General features: G+C 41.1%; 1 protein-coding gene across 15 annotated transcripts in view; it reads left to right on the top strand.

Moving 5' to 3' along the window:
* The window catches only part of LOC119652655 (tyrosine-protein phosphatase Lar), a 994,202-nt gene extending 981,078 nt beyond the window's left edge, over positions 1–13,124 (top strand). For all 15 annotated transcript variants that reach the window (XM_038056909.1, XM_038056910.1, XM_038056920.1 and 12 more), the window contains 4 exons: positions 2,399–5,737; positions 5,794–5,904; positions 10,328–10,633; positions 10,706–13,124. In XM_038056909.1, coding sequence (XP_037912837.1) covers positions 2,399–5,737; positions 5,794–5,904; positions 10,328–10,633; positions 10,706–10,774 — 3,825 coding nt within the window. In that variant the 3' untranslated portion in view covers positions 10,775–13,124. The remainder of the gene's footprint in view (positions 1–2,398; positions 5,738–5,793; positions 5,905–10,327; positions 10,634–10,705) is intronic.
* The last annotated feature ends 8,016 nt before the right edge of the window (positions 13,125–21,140 follow it).

The following is a 21,140-nucleotide window of genomic DNA, read 5'->3' as shown; positions in this document are numbered from 1 at the left end:
TGAACTGGGAGGGTTTAGTAGTTCCGAGAAGTAGCACGCCCATTTGATACCCCTGCATTATGGGTCCTCTCTTGAGTCTCTCGGTGTCAAGAGGTCTGGCTTTTTCTTCCATGAGCGACTCCAAATGCCCGATTTCCTCAGAGTTTCTCTCTCTCGAAGAATATATTGAATATATTCGATTTCTCATCCGAAATTTCACTACCCAAAAGCTTTGTTTTCCGAAGTACCACGATTTTCAATTTATATTTTTCCACCTATTGCAGTTGGGTTTTTATTGTCGTTGGTCTACGGAGATTGCATGTTCAAGGTTCCAGTAGTATACTTTAGATTCAATTTGTGAGGTCGTTGGGGTAATATTCGATCGTAGGTATATCAGGTTTCTGAACACCTATTTTTAATGGTGACGAGAAGCTGGTCCTTCGACCAATCCACAACCTAGAGGACCAGGCCAACATCTTGTTAATCTCCTTGATAAAGATGTGTGATCAGGAAGCTCTACTATAGTAAAGTTATCCTATATTTTCTTAATCCTTTTCCTTAATCCAGCATTAGATTCTTTACTTCATACCCTCCTCTTTCATCTGTGATTAGGACCAACATGCTGCGTACGGACCCTGGTTATGGGGTCCTTGTATTTCATTTCATATGACCCGCAATGGATATAACACTAAATTTCCATAGGTGACTAGGGTCATACCAGGGCAGGCAGAGCTCATCAGACGCTGCCTCACTTCTGTCTTCGCAGTAGCGTGAGCAAAGCGGTTCACCGATATTAAATGTTCCTTTATATAATTTGCAAAAATGCGAATTATATTGAACGTAAATTCGCCCATACTTCAGACAATGGTTGACCGGAGTTAGAAATCGTTTTTCAGGGATTAAGGGGTCCTAAGTCCCTTTTGACTATAATATTTGATCCCATCACTTTTACTAGAGATTGGACTGTCACAATAACATCGTCCATTCTTCAGCCTTAAATCTTCGTTTCTTTGTCCATTGCAGTTTCGATTTCGATTATTGATAATTGACCTTCCGTCGACGATCCTACAATCGTTTGATCGGCTGGACGGCGGGCGACAAAACCATCGTGGTATTCGGATAGTTTTAATTCTTAAGGAATTAGTCAGTTTCTTAATAGGTATAGCCATTTATCAAATGGATTATACAGGGAAGAGCAACGACAATGCTTTCCATGAGGACTTCTCTTCTGTATACGAAGTATTTCCACTTTCTGCATAATACTCCGTTATTTCCGCCTCCGAAGAATATCAATACATTCACATTTATTATCCAGGAAACAACAGCCATAAGTACGGCTTTTGTCTGAAAGTCTGAATAAGGATCCTTGAAGCTTTGTTTGTCCTATTACCTTGATTTTAACCTCTCTTTCCAGTAAGCGAAAGTGCGCTCCATCGAATTCACAACAATTTAATTAAAATTGAATGAAACCTCTTTAGCATAATACCTCCTTCTAATTCCTCAAGAGTCAATTGGAAAACATGCATTCATTACTGCCTGGTAAATTAGAAATTCATATATTTGCCTCATGAAAACAAACGAGAAACTCAGAGTCCTTGTGGATTATTCAATCAAATTTCATTGAGAGACGATAATTGAAGCAAGCGTGAACTAAAGAGAAAAGGAAAAGTTTACAAGCAAACAAAGCCGTCTTTTATTCGAATGCACTACTTGCTTCCCGTCTAGGATTCTATAGCGTCACTTGTAAACCCCCAACTGCAGTTGGATCCAAGTCTTGAAGAAGCCGCACACTTCTCAGAATAATCGATAATCTTAATTAGCGACGACAGCCACGAATGCAATCAGCTCACTTATGCACTTAGTGCACTACGAGGATTCCGACAGTTTCCCAATAACAAAAGTCGGAACAAATCGATCCTTAATTATATAAAATAATTTCACTTGCTTAGGTTCATTAAAAGTTAGTAGGAACTAATCTCCTCGGTTGATTGTGAATTTTCCCCAGATAATGCATACATTGTTATGCCTTCCCAAGCACACCGTTAAAGTTGCTTCTGCTTGCTCTGCTCGGTTACTGTGGATAGAGGATTCCATATTTACTCTAAAATCTGACTTGTCGATTCTAATAGTTCCAAGCAGAAAGTTATGGTAGAACTGAACACTTGAACTCGAATCCTCCAGCATAGTACGGATCAGGAGGCGGAATTTTGTTAGAAAACTTTCATTCCACGAATTATAGGGCAATTAAGTTGGCAAACTTCAAGATTTGGCACTATTACACAGCAAGAATACGGACATCATCGAAGCAAGGAATTAACGGCCTCAAATTCCATCACTTGATAAAAGCTATCTTTTGATAACAGAATACCTATCATCAACTTGAATTTACTAGTGATTAATGAAGTATTTTTCTTTACAGGGAAAAGGTTTCCTAAACGAGCCCATGAAGTTCGATGTCGTGGATGCCTTAGAATACAACGTAACCGGTCTCCAGCCGGACACTCGATACTCCATACAAGTTGCCGCACTTACGAGAAAAGGTGATGGCGATCGTAGTCTCCCTGTGATAGTCAAAACGCCAGGAGGTGTTCCAGTTCGGCCTGTGACAACCATAAAAATTCTAGAAAGAGATCCACGTGTATCAATTGAATTGGAATGGGAACGACCGGCTCAAACTTACGGCGAACTGAGGGGCTATCGATTAAGGTGGGGAATAAAGGACCAACCGCTGCATGAAGAAATAATTTCTGGTCAACATGTGAACACAAAAAGAATTAAAGACTTGGAGAGGGGAGTTATCTACGAATTCCGAGTGGCAGGGATGAATCATATCGGTATCGGACAAGAATACGTTAAATATCTTCCAACCCCAGAAGGCGTGCCATCCGGACCGCCGGCCAACATATCAGTGAGGTTCCAGACACCCGATGTTCTTTGTATCACTTGGGACTCGCCAACAGCCGAACACAGAAACGGACAAATCACTCGCTACGACGTTCAATTCCATAAAAAAATCGACCACGGCCTAGGATCAGAACGAAACACCACACTCCGAAAAGCGGTATTCACAAATCTTGAAGAGAATACTGAATACGTTTTCCGAGTACGCGCTTACACAAAACAAGGAGCAGGACCATTCAGTGATAAATTGATTATCGCTACCGAACGAGATATGGGACGTGCTCCAATGTCGGTTCAAGCCGTTGCAACATCTGAGCAAACAGCAGAGGTCTGGTGGGAACCAGTTCCGTCACGTGGAAAACTTTTAGGATACAAAATTTTCTACACAATGACTGCTGTCGAGGATCTAGATGAATGGCAAACTAAAACAATTGGTTTAACAGAATCAGCCGATCTTGTCAATTTAGAGAAATTTGCCCAATATGCAATCGCGATTGCGGCTAGATTCAAATCTGGTCTTGGACGCTTGAGTGAAAAGATAACAGTTAAAATTAAACCTGAAGATGTGCCTCTTAATCTACGCGCCCACGATGTTAGCACGCACTCTATGACGCTAAGTTGGTCTCCGCCCATTCGACTTAATCCAATTAACTATAAGATTTCATTTGATGCTGTTAAAGTCTTTGTGGACTCACAAGGATTCTCGCAGACCCAAATCGTTCCGAAACGAGAGATGATGCTCAAGCAACACATTAAGACGCACACAATCAATGAGCTATCTCCATTTACCACATACAATGTTAACGTGAGTGCTATTCCTCCAGACTATTCATATAGACCACCGACTAAAATCACAGTCACGACACAAATGGCAGCACCTCAGCCTATGGTCAAACCAGACTTTTATGGTGTCGTAAATGGAGAAGAGATTCTCGTTATTCTTCCCCAAGCCTCTGAAGAATATGGACCGATTTCGCATTACTACTTAGTCGTTGTACCTGAAGATAAGTCAAATTTACATAAAAACCCAGATCAGTTTTTAACAGATGATTTACTACCTGGACGAAACAAACCAGAGCGTGCGAACGCTCCATACATCGCAGCCAAATTCCCACAAAGGTCAATTCCTTTTACTTTCCATTTAGGATCAGGTGATGACTATCATAATTTCACCAACAAAAAGTTAGACCGGGATAAACGGTACAGGATCTTTGTGAGAGCCGTAGTCGACACCCCTCAGAAGCATCTCTACACGTCCAGTCCATTCTCGGAATTTTTATCACTTGATATGCGTGAAGCGCCACCTGGAGAACGACCACATCGGCCAGATCCGAACTGGCCACTTGATCCTGAAGTTTCGGTGAATAGAAACAGCGACGAACAAAGCATGCTCTGGGTTGTTCTGCCGGTTTTAATCGCGCTAATCCTGTCTTCTTCATTCGTCATTTTGTACATAGCCAGACGTCGCAGACAGCCTTGTAAAACACCTGATCAAGCAGCGGTGACACGACCACTAATGGCGGCTGATTTAGGCGCAGGACCAGCTCCTAACGATCCTGTTGATATGCGACGGTTGAATTTCCAAACCCCTGGAATGATTAGCCATCCTCCCATTCCAATATCTGAATTTGCTAATCACGTCGAACGTCTGAAAGCGAATGACAATCTGAAATTCTCTCAAGAATATGAAAGTATTGAGCCTGGGCAGCAATTCACATGGGATCATTCCAACTTGGAATACAATAAAAGCAAAAATCGCTATGCAAACGTTACGGCTTATGATCACAGTAGAGTCCATTTGCAACCACTCGATGGTATTCTGGGTTCTGATTACATAAATGCTAACTACTGCGATGGATACCGGAAGCACAACGCCTACATAGCTACACAAGGACCTTTGCAAGAAACCTTTGGGGACTTTTGGAGGATGTGTTGGGAACAGAAATCCACTACGATTGTTATGATGACACGGCTGGAGGAGCGGGCTCGAATCAAATGCGATCAATACTGGCCGTCTCGTGGTACTGAAACGTATGGTCAGATATTTGTAACCATTACTGAAACCCAAGAGCTCTCGACATATAGCATAAGAACCTTCCAAATTTGCAAGCAGGGTTCTAACGAACGCAGGGAAATGAAACAACTTCAATTTACTGCATGGCCCGATCATGGTGTACCCGACCATCCCGCTCCATTCCTTCAGTTCCTGCGACGTTGTCGATCGTTGACCCCTCCCGATTCCGGTCCGGTAGTTGTTCATTGTTCAGCCGGCGTGGGACGGACAGGATGCTATATAGTGATCGATTCTATGTTAGAACGGATGAAACACGAAAAGATCGTTGACATCTACGGGCATGTTACTTGCCTACGAGCTCAAAGGAATTATATGGTGCAAACCGAGGATCAATACATTTTCATTCACGATGCAATCTTGGAAGCTATCATCTGTGGAAATACTGAAGTGCCAGCCCGAAACCTTCACTCCCATTTACAGAAGCTAATGCAAACCGAACCTGGTGAAAACATCACCGGAATGGAAATTGAATTTAAGAAATTATCAAATGTTAAGACTGATTCATCGAGATTCGTAACAGCCAATCTACCGTGTAATAAGCATAAGAATCGTTTGGTTCATATATTGCCGTATGAGTCGACAAGGGTCTATTTGACCCCGATCCATGGTGTGGAGGGTAGTGATTATATAAATGCAAGTTTCATTGATGGCTATCGATATCGTTCCGCGTATATTGCTGCACAAGGTCCTCTACAGGAAACCGCCGAGGACTTTTGGAGAATGTTATGGGAACATAATTCAACTATTGTTGTCATGTTGACAAAGCTGAAAGAAATGGGAAGGGTATGTCGATCATTTGTATTTATGATTGAGAGATTGAATTGTTTTTTTCTTTTTAGGAAAAGTGTTTCCAATATTGGCCACATGAACGTTCTGTACGATATCAATATTATGTTGTTGATCCTATTGCCGAATATAATATGCCTCAATATAAGCTTAGGGAATTTAAGGTAAGTGGATGGAATAAATGACTAACATAGCAATATCAACCAAGAGTAATACTGGTTTGTTCATGGCTAAGTTGGCCGACCTTTAGATGGAAGCCTTCAATATGTAGCGCAGATTTCAGCAAGCAGTAGAAATCGGATTGAACCTTTCATTGGATTCAAGTACCATGCAGGGTCTTCTATTCACGCATTTACAATTACTAGCATGTGCTCCCCAACTTTTATAGCTAAAATCCACACAATATAATATTCTGTGATAGTGGACCCATGAGGCTATTCTGAAAACTCCTGTGTCCTTCGTCAATAATGTCAAAGAACCCTCTTTTTCTTCAGCCTTTGTCCCGTTCACAAGTGGCGTCGGCTTGTCGTGATCAGTTGCGCTATTTCTTTTTATCAAAAGCCTGCATTCGCGAGGCTTTCAAATCCCCATCCAGTATATCAAGCCACCGTTGTTTTGGTCGGACTTTTAATCGCTTACCATTAACTTCGATGTTCAGACCAATCTTGGCAAGTGAATTCTTGTTAGCGCGAATTATGTGACCATACCATCGAAGACGTATCTCTCACAATGTTACCATGATCGGTGCAACCCCATATCGATCGCAGATATCCTCATTTTGGATGTGTCCAAAGTGTGTCATGTGACTAGTCCAAAGGAACATCTTCGCCTCCATTGCCGCAACACACCCTTCATTGTCTTTTATAGTCGGCTAACATTCAGAACCATAGAAGGCGACAGAGCGGACGACACTGCGGTAAATTTTAGATTTGAGACTTTTGCTGATACGTCAATCACTTCATCCAGGTTGCGTTAATGCGTAAAGCATGCGGCGATCATTCCATTTTTGAAATGCAAAGTCCAAAAGAGTCCTTAATGTCTCTACTTTTTGGAATTGGACGAAACCGAACATTTTTCTTTGTTTCTGAAATCTAAGGATTTAATTCGTAGATAACGTTTTTTTAACTTTGCGTATAAGACCATCATGCCAATTATTTGGCCTCACAACATGAATAATGGCTGACTAGTGCACTTTCCACAAAGACGCCATTCATTCCCTCAATTGTTTGCACAAGGTCGCAAGGTTTGAATTCTTACCTTCCTTTGCGATCAACCAGTTGACATTTGGGATCAATGTATTTTCGTATCGTTTCATTTCATACAAATCCGGTACCTTAATGCTGTACATCAATGGCCTACGTATATGCTCGGATGCTTGTGGAGAAGCAGTGGGAAGATGATCATTCATTGACTATCGGATAGGCTGAAATACGCCCCTTAGGTGTTAAGCGAAATCAACCCCTTTGGGGGGGGACAACATCTTTCAGAAACCTGAACTGGAAGCCGCCATACTGATACACATATTGGCATAGCTTGCATGGGCTGCTTAGTGAACTCATCTATCATATAAAGCCTGCCATAATCCTTAATAAGAATAGCAATGCCTTCATATCCTTTGCCGTTGGGTTGTTTCGAATCATAATATTTATACCCAATATGTCAAAATTTTTGACAACTTGGGCCCTGAATAGGGTTTTTCCGTTCATGCGTTCCTTCAATCCCTATTATTATTGAAGTAAATATTGCAATGTATACGTGTATGGCGGGTTAGAATCCTTATAAACTTATCACTTGCATAATCAAATTGAATTGTAGTCACATTGAAATTCAAAATAGAAAAAAGGAATGCCATAAGACATTGTGTGTCCTTATTGCCCCATTTTGCTCGGCTTATGAGGCCTGATTTGAATGGAGTAGAGAAGCTCTCAAATCATCATCTTACGTATCAAGCCACCGTTGTTTCGATCGGCCTCCTGGTCGTTTCCCATCGACTTCGATGTTCAGACCAAGTACGCACTGTGATCGGAAGACGGAGGCGACAATTGCATTGCAGACTACGTCATGCAAAGGAATCCAGTCTCCCAAGTTGGCTGACGAGTGGGTTACCCCTAGGCCATTTGACGCAGGACAGTAGAGGAGACGCTATTTTACCAAGAGGTAAATAGCAACCATATATACCATTACATTACATTTACATTTTGAACTTTACATTTTAGATTGCGCTAAGGCACTTTAACCTAGCACTTAAGTTCCTCTGACATTAGGGGTTAGCACAGAACATACCAGATTAGTTTTTGTGGCACTGTCTTGTATAGAGAAGCAATTTAGAGAGGGAGACCCTCTCCACGGTGTTTGTCAATGAGTAACCGGACGATTTATATTGCGTCAGTAGTTCAGCAGTTGTTAGATATTTCAACGCTGTCGCAAATACCATTTTATAGAATGCGTTTAAAAATCTTCATAGTATAAGACAGCAACCGGATCGGAAGGTAATTTGAACATTCTGCTTCCATATGGGTCGTGCTTTCTTGCAAGTTAGATGTTATCCTGCCCTCCTCATTAGACTCCATTGTACAGCTCACTTTTCCATAGTGTTGGGTCCCAGCTCTTCGGTTCTATTGGTTTCTCTGATTTCGTCCGTTTGGTAGCTTCCTTGACTTCATTACACCTGTCAAGTGCTCCAAATATCGACAGGGCAGGAGGAAACGGTGGATGAGAGAATTCTTTCGTTGAATTTTGCTTGAAATATTCCCCTCATCTGTCTGTCGCGGCTCGTCAATCGGTAAACAAAGCACCGTTTTCCTGCATTGGTGTCGGGTTTGGTCAAGTGGATACAGATATCTCTTGCCATACTAGGTGCCCAGTTTATCGCAAAGGCCTTTGTAATGGACCACTCGGCTAGCAACAATCGCTTTCGTTGCCAATTGGCTAGTGTTACATCGGTGAGAAATTTATGAAGAAGAAAGGCCTCGTTCCTTCTCCCGAGCCTTCATTTAAACAACGCTTACAAGATTTGGTGACCTCGAGGTTTCCAGAGTCTGCTTTGTGGGTTCTGTTTTCAATTTGATTGCATGATTGTTTGACATTGGTCAAGAGAGCAATCAACGATTGATGTTGAAGTGCCATCATTCCATAGGGAATTGCTTTGCAGTCGGCGACGATGATGACACCACTCTCATTGCGCACTCCAAGGGCTTTTCCCCCATGGCAAATATTGGCGTCTCCATTTTCACCCTCATGACCATTAATCGCCAACAATGACGATCGATATAGTCATCAGCAGGCACGTTACAAGCCTTTCTGTCAAGTGATTGGTAAAAGACACCTTCCTCAGCATCGGATCGGTGGTGGTGGCAGAAGGATCTGTTATCGTGACTGGATGTCGGATACTTGTCGACTCAGCTGTGAACGGCTACCTGAGTCAAATCAGGGTAATAATCTCGAGCGAGCGTAATGCTGACCACATTGTCTCCTACAGGGTGCTGTTATCTTGTAGTGTACCGCTACGGTCTTGGATGAAATACTCTAACACACTTCAAGGCTCTGGTCCAATATGGATTGTTGCGTCAACGATTATTATTAATCTCCTATCGCGGTTGACAGTGCCCGGGTAACGAAATTAAAGTTATTAATCGCCACCAAATGAATAAATGAATGAATGAAATGAATAAATCAATGAAGGTAAGACGAACTATATAGTGGCAAAGTCAGCACCAAAAACCAACCAACCAACATCATCAAATTGCAATGGTCAAACGAGAAGAATAAAGATATGAGACTACAACTTTGAGACCGTTGATACTTGCTCCTATCTAGGGTCGTAACTGATACCAGCTACGACGATGAAACCTTCGCACAGTTGTTGGCAGCCAACAGAGTTTATTTCAGCTTACAAAAACTGTTCCGCTCGAAACGTCTCACTATAGGATGCTAGTCCTCATATATTCCGCGGAGATTGGGCTCATAGCAAGAAAAATTGCAAACTTTTGGCCGCGTTCGAAAGAAGAATGCTTCGAAAAATCTTTGGCCCCTACATGAGGATGGACGATTCCGTAGCCTATTTAACGGCGAACTCTATGAACGATACAATGATCGTCTGTGGGTGCCGGTGGACAGGTCACTTAATCCGTATGGATGAGGATGATCCGGTCAGTATTTAACAGTTTGGCGTCAGTCAAACAGATCGTTTATGCTAATAGCTGATGGAATGATGTGTTTAATTTAGTTTATTTTTGTTGATAACCCGTGAGGAATCGACGTGTTCTAAGAACTTCCCCCTATTCCCGGGCCTGTCTAGAACAGAGGCGTGCAAGCACGCGTCGACGGAACACTTCGATGGGGCTTCAAGATTTGCGGGCGGACCTTCACCGTCAAGTTCTCCAACTTTTGTTGCTTTTTTGGGTTTTTGAGATAGTTCTTCCCCATAGGTTGTCTCCGACCAATCATGATGGTCGCTTGATCATCTCAATCCAATTTAAGTCATTACATGCACTCAACAATTTGCACATTAATCCAGGATGACTTTAGTATTTCGCTTCATATTCAGTGCAAGCGAATTTAATTTATAATTTTTTCTCCCAATTTTAGGTAACCGATGCACGCGACGGTTCATCGAGAACAGTTCGACAATTCCAATTTATCGATTGGCCCGAACAGGGTGTACCTAAATCCGGTGAAGGTTTCATTGATTTTATCGGACAAGTGCATAAAACGAAAGAACAATTCGGACAGGATGGTCCGATTACGGTGCATTGTAGTGCTGGTGTTGGACGTACCGGTGTATTCATTACACTCAGCATCGTCCTAGAGAGGATGCAGTATGAAGGTGTGTTAGATGTTTTCCAAACGGTGCGAATTCTAAGAGCGCAACGACCAGCTATGGTGCAAACTGAGGTAAGTGCTTGTTTGCAATTTAGCCCGATTTGAGTCAGTTGTTTACCATCAAATTTTTGTTGTATGTTGCAGGATCAATACCATTTCTGCTACCGTGCAGCTCTGGAATACCTAGGCTCCTTTGATAATTACACATCTTAAAAAATTAAAGTATATTGCCATGGAGTCCTTCTACAATGAAAACCAAGGCGAATCAGATCTTCTTAAGGATACTCCATATTTCGGAAAGCTTATCATATTCGTATTCCAGACAGGACTTTTCCTAATTCGATTTGAAATCAAAGCATCAACTTCGCATATGTTAGACTCATAACTGCCGACAGGATTCTTCTCAAACTCTTCAATCAAACGCCAAGACGGGTTCATATTAATAGAAAGTAGGCTATCATTTGGTGTTTGGACAACATTCATTGGAATTCGAAGAACATACTTGAAGAACAATTGGCAGAGCGAGTTAGGAAAACTAGTTCTTCAGTGAAACAGGAGGAGAAAATAAATTGCAAGTAAATATTATAAATATTACAGAAAATATGAGAATATTAGGAAACCACAATAAAGAGGAAAATAACTTAGGAGTTAGAAATTTAGCTGAATCTTGACTAGACTTAGGAATAGTCAATAAAACATTGGATTGAAATTGAAATTGATCGACAAACGAATCACGGGGAAGACCTTAAAACAGGACCTAGTAACACGAAAAATCGAAGCAGCAGGAATCGTTTTATTGAAATTACTTGAACGGTTAAATTAAATTAATTTATTCGTTTAGAATGTCGCGTGTGACGTTCATATTCCAAAATCAAGACAAGCGTCCTTTAGCAGTGGGAACATCACCGCTAATTGTGACTAATGATTCCCAAGCGATGCTTCGGAGTAGAAAATTAATGAAATCTCATATGTGTACTATGAGAAACTTGTAAAGCTGTTTCATTCTAAGTCGAATATGATTTCCAGGATTAGTTTTAAAAGAGTTTGTGATATTTCCAGAAATGAGTCGAATATACATCACATTGATAGGATATTTCAAAGAGGTTAGTGTTCCAGTGCCACCCGGTGTAGTTGTGTTTGAAATTGTTTGAGTACGGTCGCAAGTGATATTATCCTTATCGGTTGACTTGAGTTTGAATTGATCAGAAACAATCCGCTGTTCAGAAGTTTTATACTTGGTTTACTTGGACCAGGATGCTCCGTTTATCAGGAAGAGTTTTTAATTTTGAAAATTGAAATCGATGGGTAAATACTGACGCTCTGTATACTTAATTAAATGTATATTGACCTTTGAAATTTCGGAAAATTTTCCAATTTATCTTATTTATTTATTTCATCTCTGATTAACATCTACTGCTGGTATTGAATGACCATTGCTTGCAATCATATTTTGTTTGCTGTGCCCGTTTTTTCAAGGAGCGTAAGGCATCTCCATGTCTCCCTCTGTAGCCGTTTCTAAGTTGATAGATTATCTGGAGTCGTATTTTACTGGTACAAAACTTCTGAACAACTGCGAGTGTGTTATCAGTTCAATGTAACATGTGATGGTGAAAATGCATATCACTATGAAATTCAGCGCTACTTGCCGCTGTGAGATGTAAGCTGATTAGCAATATTCGTTCGCTATGTCTATTTTAAGCGGAAAAGAATTCAACGCAGGTTAAAAACGGAGCAATAAGGAATATATATTCTTTAGTTCATAGTCAATTTAGTAATATTACTATACCTACTCGGTTTGTACGAGATCTTCGATGTTTCTTGCATGAGTTTACTTGCAGATAAATTTTATTGTGTGAATCGACGGTAGGTTCGTGAATTTTATATTGCTAGAAAACGCTTGATGGCATATCAAAGTAATTTTTAACGAGAGCTAGCTAAAAGTATTATAGAGTTATAAGAGATGTAATAAATGTAATGTGACTGTTTCTTAGGTGGAAGCTTTGAAATTGATTATTAATAAAATGGAACGAGCACTAATCCTCTATCAAATCTGATTGCATATCCAAACAATAGGAAAAGCCGAAAGCATTATTGAAAAAGTAATACTACCTTGATCAAAAAGTTCCCGGAAGTCATTAAAAAATAAACAATATAATACCCCCATTGACTGCAACGCATTTATGCCAGCGCTTGGTTCAGTCCTGGAAACATTTTTAAAGTTCTACATTAGGTATCTCCATCAGGGCCATCTAGGATTTTTCCATTATCTCCTCTCGGCTACTGAAACGCGTTGCTCTCAGTGGTTTTTTGATTCAATTGAGGAGAAAGAAATGGCATGAAGCCAAATCAGGTGAATTCGGTGGTTGTTTTTAGCCAAAAACTGACGGATAATGATGACATTGTGCGAGGGTGCATTATCGTGATGCAAGATCCACAAGTTGTTCGCCCACAAATGCTGGCGTTTTTGACAGACTGCTCCACGCAAACGTCTCAAAACGCCCAAATATTATTCCTTATTGATAGTCTGACCTTGTGGCAAGAATTAACTATGCACCACACCGTGGTAATCTTCTTCTTCTTCTTCTAGAAACAAGGTTTCTTTGACTAGAAACAAGGTTTCTTCGGTCTCGGCTCATGCGACACGCGCCATTCACTTGCCTGATGTGTGGACTGCATGTAGTACTCATAAACCCACGTGCCGTCTCCCGTAATGATGCGTTTGATGAATGTTGGGCCAGAATCAGCCATGAAAATCATCTCTTTGGTAATGTGCACACGGTCCTTCTTTTGCATGAAATTCTGGATAATCGTGAACACGCTCAGAGACATATGTACTCAACTCAACGTAACTTTCACAACTGATGATGAAATAACGCCAAAATTTGGCGGCAATATCAGTGACAGTTGAGTAACACACACACACACAAAAAGAAGGACAGCCGAGTACTAAAAGCGCCACACGGCGATCATTCCGGCAACTTTTTGATCAAAGTAGTAGTTCAGGCACAAACTCAAATTCTGATCACATCTGATCCATTCAATCAAATACATATTAGAGAAAAAGCTGTGGTAAAAAACAGCTTTCAATACAATTAATCCTGTTTGGGGAGATCACCAAAATCGTCAGCCTGATAAATGCATGCATTTGAAATACGTAAGAAAATCACAAACTCTTAAGTTGTTAACAAAAAAAAAAACAAAATGAGATTCAATGAGGTAAAAAAGTTTATACCCGTACACAAAACTATTGGCATTAGGTTGTAAAAATAAAATAAAATAGGGTCCTCGACAAAAAAAAGAAGAGAAAAATAGTTTCCAAATGATGAAAAAATAGAAATTCAAAATTATAAGTAAGAAAATAAGATCGAGAGATAGGGATATTGTATATACTTATATAAGAGTAGGTTAATTTAAGTTTTCGACTATACATTTGAAAGACCCTACTATGAAAGTTTAGTACGTAAGAGAAAAAGGCAGTTGAAATTTTTAACTATAAACGAATTGGTTTGATGAATATCGATATATTTTTCAGTTGTATGATTACCAAGAGAAAACATAATACCATACAAAACCCAACTGAAGTGTATATCATCCCATTCTTATATAAGTCATACCTAAACAGAATTTTTTTTATAAATTAATCTTTGTTTGCCGTACTTATGTTTCAGTCCGAACCACATAAAAATTATTTCGTCCAGTGAAAGTATCTCAATTTGTATCTTTATTTCTAAATGTCCATTTTGTTTCTGTTAAAAAAAAAAAACTTGCCGTACTTTTTGGATAATTGCCATAAAATGTTTTAATACCACAATTTTCTTAAACTTCTTTTAAAGTTGAATTTGCTTGCCAAATTGGATTTTTATGTTGTATTTTTGGTTCAAATAATTTTAAGTGGAAACTGTTATTACTGTTTTTTTCTCTTCTATTTCGATTTCTATATTTTTTTAGTTCCATTTCTACATCCGCTTCTGTGAAAAGAAAAGAAGATAATTCTTCTTCAAGCGAAATTAACCATTCCACGAGTAAACAGTATTTCGCACATTCCAAAATCTTCCAAGTATGGAGCTATGCTTTTCTATGTAAATATCAATTCGAGGTCTATCTTTCATCACATTTTTTCTACAATTGGTTTGCATTCCCCTTCCTAGAGTCATCATCTTTCTTGCCCGTGGTCCTTATAACTTGAGGCCCGAAGTCTGTGAGGCCAAGCATCGATCACTTCACGCACGGTATGAAGCGGCATTTCTCGAGGTGCACGCACGCTGCTTGCCTTCAAACTCTCCAAATCGGTGTAAGTTCGATCGCAGGCAGTCTCCTCTAACTTAGCCCAAAGGCTGTAGTCCAGAGGATTCAAATCTTGCCTGCCTAAGGCCCATTCATCTGCGGTTATGAAGTCAGAAACATGCGCCGCTAACCACTGCTGAATTATCTTGGCTTTGTGACCGGGGGCCGGGTCCTGTTGGAAGCACCAGAGCTTTCCAGCGAATAGAAATTCACTCAATGGCTCGACTACATCCTCTTAACATCTTTTCGTACACGCTCGCGTTGGGTTTGACGCCGGCCTCGTAGAAATGAATATCATATCGCCCCACCATACCATGACAGAAGTCGGATGGTGACGACGTTGGACTCACGTAGCATTTTCTTTAGCTTCATAACAATTGTGAGCATATACTCGATCATTTTGCCGGTTGAATTTACCCTCGATGATAAATATCTTTTCATCAGAAAATAGAATTTTGCTATATTTTTTTACCGGGAAATCGTTGCAGAAGAGCAGCACACCGAATTCACCGTATTTCCTTCAGTTTTGGTGTTAACATATGGCTAACGCATCACCGGTACGCACCGAGACCGAGATCTTCTCGTAAAATTTGACTCATACTTCGAATTGAAATGCCCATTTCCGCTGACATTTGTTTCTGCTTGCGGGGAGGATTGCGACGAACACGCTCACTCACAGCATGCACGACAATTGGGCAACATACGGTGGCCTGTCAACCACATCAGCTGTTTCGAGGTATCGAGCTAATATCCTAAAAACGAATCGTTTATTTACCGTTTTACGTTTTTAACAAACTATGAATATTTTTCGGCGTATTCCCACGTTGGTGCAACGCAATAACCGCGATTCATTTTTCGTAGTTACCGAACTTCATCGTGTTGTTGTTCATGCACTTCTGACTTTCGGAACCTGAAAGTCTGACGAAAGTGGGATATGGTTAAGTACTCTCCATGCGCAATGTTACCAGTTTCGGTGGCCTAACATTTCTCGCTAAATGCATCGACTGACAGACCTTATGGCTATACTATGCACTGTTAGCTGGTCTTGCCAGTTCTCTTCTTTGCTATTCGAGTGACGGTTCTGATCTCTCATACAAAACTGATGCTATCAGGGCTTCGTTGAACTTAACGCGGTTGTTTTTGATGAGTTATTCTTACTGGTAGTTAGTTACCAAACCATTTACAAACAACACACATCACATTGCCTAATATAACGATATCATTAATTATCAGTTGCAGCTCTTCCTTTACAACCTCCTGATTGATGATCCGCAACACTATTCTATCGATAAACAATCCGTGCCAAATGGTAAGGCCGATGCACCCTCAACCAGGTCATAACCTGAACAGTGTGTAGCATTTCTTCCACAATACAACTAGGATGTTCTGCTTTGTCCACACGATGAACATATTTGAGAAAGTCCAGATAAAAATTGCGTTTAGCAGTAACCACTTTTCTCGCTATCTTTTTACCACTTCTCCTACCATCACAGGGAGGTTTCGTTTCGTGGTTCAGATGCCTAAATTCTTGTAGCTTTTATTTTCCGGGCTTTCTCAATTTTTTTTTAGCCCAAACATTCTGTAATATGCTGAGGTTGCCCTAAAATACATATGAATGTCGCACAAACAATAAATTTCCCCGTTGACTTTGCACTTAAAGGGGATTACTGCATATTTCACTATCCAAGTGCAATATTAACTTAACAGGGCTAGTTGGCTAGTGAAGTGGTTTTTACGTTGAGATTCTTCTACGCCAGCTATTATTTCATCGATTGCTGCCATCGTTGTTTCCCAGGTCTGAGACCGTGTTGCTTCTCGGAGTGTTCGCTAGAATCTTAAACAGCTTTTCTCTAGTAGCCTGCCAGTAACGTCTAGAATACAGAGGGGTCTGAATGCGGATCGCTGGGTGGGATCCCCTTGGCCTTTATCAAGCAGGATCCACTGTTGCTTTTTCCATATCTTTGCAAAAAAAAACCGTTGAAATAAGCAATCCATAGACTTATTGCTATTGGTATTTTTATATCCTCCAAGGCTACTTCATCAAAATTGAGTACTTTATTGTTCTACAGCGTTTTCACTGCTGCGGTCAATTTTGCTTCTGCAAGCAGACAGAGTACATCAGGTATCGGTGCAAGTTTTTAACTTAACGGTTCGTGCGTTAGAACGATACATGTGGTGGATTTATTTGCTTGTAACTGAATTCTAAATTTCTACTTTTAAACACAGCGACCTTCAAATTCTTCTTGGATTTTTTGAACTCTTCTGCTTCTGTAATCGGCATAACAAGCTCCACGCCGTTGCCTTCCTTTTTTGCAATCAACTTTTTCTAGTTGGTTTTCTATGACTCGATTGAAACCTGGACATCGACGCCCTACCATTTTGGACTCGTTATATAGTCGCATTAACAAGAGGCCTAGTGTTCATATTTGCTTTAAATAAACTCTGGTTTTTATCAACTTCGGTTCGTAAGACATTCCATTTTCATTTTTGAGTCGATATTGATGATCACTGCCTGTAAAATCTTCTACTACTTTTCAGTCTTTGAACGTGAGCCTGATATTCGGAATGGTTTGCATATATCTTCGTATTTCAAAGGTTTTGGATGTTATTATGTTGGCTACATTTAGTCCCAGCCTGGTTGGCATATCTAGAATAGGTTTCCTGTAGAGTTCATCGTTTGGGTGTCCAATTTATTTGCCGTAGAGCCGTGATCTTCTGGTATTAAAACAAACTCTCTCAATTCTACCAATGTGTCTCCTTTGAGATTTCGTTTCTGCTGAAACTTCTTAGCGATTTCAGTATGTGCCACAGAAGAGCGTTTTGTATTGCGGTTAGTTTGCTGTTGCCGGGTCTCTAAATCTAACCAAGTGCCACTAGCCCTTATGTCGTATGACTCATTGATTATTGCGCAGGACTGTTGCTGCGCACATAAGAGAATTCACAGTTATCCTATGTAGTGATCATTCTTGTCCCCTTCACCGCAGTGCTAATATAGCTAACTTCTGTTTCAGCCCCTGGATGCCCCTGGAATACTACCACACCATGTTTAAGGACTCTGCACAGCATGGAAGTCTCTGGTTCGCCTTCCAATTCCTCACAGTACGCTCTAAAGCTGTCTCGTTTCGAACACATAATGAACCTCTTATATTCACGCTGTGATTTCGGAAGTTTAACCATTCATTTTTATTGCTTTTACAAGCACGGTTCAGAAGTCATCTGGTTGAATTCCTAAGTTTTTCCAGTTCGCAGTTCCATCCGCGTTTGCCCTGGGAAATAGGTTACTAGGTTCTGGTAACAGAACTGTCTCAGCATGATTGCCTCTAACCGTTTTTATACGAGGACACAAGCTGCCAGTCTTATGAACCTTTCATCGTAAAAGATCCTAGTCCATTTAACTGATCCAATGCAATAGATTAGATAGATATTAAATCGAATTCATGGCTCTTGCAACGGAAAAATGTAGAGGCAATTCTGCAGCTTTGTGGGCCTCGCTGCCAGTAGATAAGAAGAGGATTTGGCATGCTTCAAGCTAGTTTGACCAGTCTTTATGTTTTCTTGACATAAGCTTAGTCTGTGTATTGAAAAACAGTCAGAAGTTACCACCAGGGATTTGTTCCCCTCGTGATTGATTTCTCTAAGAATAGTCGCATGTCGAGATGCAGCAGTTCCCATGTCCTCATCCATAAAAGATACCATCTTATCACGCACAGCATTAATCTGTTTTTCACTTAACACCTTCTACGGTTTACGGTGTCTGGTTTGCGTAGATCTGATCACACAACCAAGTCAGTTCCTTTCACGTCTCTGGGTTCCCTTTCTTCTGTAGTTATTCCGTAGTTACTAACAGGTAAGATTTACTCGTAATCTCTTCGCTAGTGCAAGCCCACATACGGGGGTTGCGTCTATGCATGCACTATCTTCCGTGCGTAGCACCAATGTGGGAAAGCGCAACGAAGTTCTGCCAATCTGGCTCTACTTTGTGTGAATCGAAGACCATCTTTGTTCTTCGGTCTCAAAATGGAGATGATGCTCTAAAGTTCCCTGATATGATTGAACTTCAATTTATCGAGGAAATAGTGGAACACCCTGCAGTTATTATCCTTGCGGACCAGACAATTTAGAAATGGATATCAAGCTGAAAGCATCTACGTTTTTAGATTTGTCCCTTCCCGCATTCATGAACTTTACCCTCCAGTATTCGAAGTCCATGCTCGCGTTTTGCTCACTCAGTATGCGGATGATGTTTCATGCCTTGCTTCGATGACCAAGTATCTAATATCCGACATATTCTGTTCTGCGCAGCTCAGTGTTCACAATAGTGAACTCGGACCGACTGCCAGAACTCGAGGCCCGGATTACTTGCTGGAGCCACTTTAAGGTAGCCTCATCAGTACATTCCAGTCGGAAGAACCCATCGCGAAACCTTAATTGTTAAATTTTGGCTTTGTTCCAGACTGAAGCGATTTTTCCACAGGACGGTAAATTGTCTCTTCGACATTTTGCTATTCTCAGAGGAAACTCCTACGATAGTGGTCAGAAATGAGGCTGCAGCATAGGTCATCTTCCTTATCGCCTTCGTGTCCGTATTTTATGGTATCGACTAGCTTCGTTGAGATCCCTCTCGCTGATTTGATTACCTCTTGCCCCACCGGTCCTAATCCTTGCGCGATGCACGAATGTTAGCCCCGGTGCGGAGTACAGTAAAGCGTTGTTCACCAGAGATGTGTTGGTCTTGCGCGCATTACCGCAGACAAAGGAGTTTGATGCGTCCAGTGTAGGTCTCATCGTGGTTACAAGTTTGTTCCCACCTACTACCGCTTGCGTCCGATTTCTCTGGACATTATCGCACCTGGGGGTACAGCCATGTCCATGTCCTCATTCCCAATGTGCTTCACCTTTTTCCGCTGTGGTTTCCTCTGCCGGCGACTTTTTCAGATCCACATATGAGCGTTAACATATGGGCGTTAAATCAATAGTGTCTACGACAGCAGATTGCTTTTCTTGCGCTTTTCCTAGTAAGGGTGGAGGAGAAGGTTCTGACAGGCAGGATTCAGCTTGTAGTTACCCCTCCTTAATGCCTGAAATTTCCTTCTATCGAGTCTTCTTTTTCCGCTTACGAGTAGATTTGAGCCATACTACCGCCAACGGGCCGGCCCTAGTTAAATTCTCAGATTCTCCAGAGTTGTCGTACTTTCCTTTTTGGCCACTAGCCAACCACTAAATGCAAACTTTCTATTGAGTTGGAAAGCATACCGTCTACAGATTTCTCTGGGAGGGCGCATGAATTTGTTGAGGCTTTCAGGGGCCGTCTCAAGTTGAAATTTCTAGGGGTTGTTTTTGCTCTCCCATCTTCTCTATGATATATCTATCACTAAGTAATGCTGATAGGGTTCATTGTATTTTTGTTCTAATCTTAGATCGCTTTCGAATTGGGTTCACTGGATTGAATTTTTGGCATTGCATTTGCTTGGCGTATTTCAATTTCTATTACAGTTTTTATACTGTTCAATTCTAGCGAAATTCTTGCGTTTTTCAGCTTGAATATGTGTGGCATTTTCTTCATTCGTTCTCTCCTAGCCAAATTTTGCGATAATCCTTGCTCTAATAGCCCATTCAGGTGAAAGGCACCCTTCAGATTCGTTTTTACTCCAAATAATAATTGGAATACTCATTTTTTTGTGTCTTGGCTCACGGAAACATGAGAAACAATGGTGCCCACTTCTGTTCCACATACCTTCCTATTCGGTATGGTGCGACCAACTTGGCGAGAAGAGAGATGATGACACGTTCAATTCTACCAATTTGATCGTCTTCATCGGAGGTGATTCTGCACAAAACTGCGAAAACTATACATTGCTGTTGCCAGCACCCCACAATCTCAGCACGTTTAGTTGACCTCATAAGATAAACTTGCTAAAGGTATCCAATACGACTAAAATGTGGTGATATTTTTTTTTTTTGTGCCCTTAATCCAGCCCCAGTTGGCGGAGTTAAAAGCATTTTTGACGTCCAGCGTCACCAGAGCACAGCATTTGCCCATGGCCATTGCATTTCGAGTCAATTCCACGACCTTTGCTACTGCATCGACCGTAGAACGGGCTCGCCGAAACCCATATTGCCGCTCTGAAAGACCACCCGCAAGCTGGATGAACGGGAGCAGCCTGTTGTATATCACCCTCTCCAACATCTTCCCCATGGTGTCTAAGAGACAAATAGGGCGATATGAAGAGGGCACACCGGGCGGTTTTTGGGGCCTCGGTAGCAACACCAGCTTCTGCCTCTTCCACTGGCGGGG

The sequence above is a fragment of the Hermetia illucens genome, chromosome 3 (genome assembly GCF_905115235.1).
Source record: "Hermetia illucens chromosome 3, iHerIll2.2.curated.20191125, whole genome shotgun sequence".
In the NCBI taxonomy this organism is placed as follows: domain Eukaryota; kingdom Metazoa; phylum Arthropoda; class Insecta; order Diptera; family Stratiomyidae; genus Hermetia; species Hermetia illucens.
The sequence above is the reverse complement of the archived record's forward strand: the minus strand, read 5'-3'. Positions and strand labels throughout refer to the sequence as shown.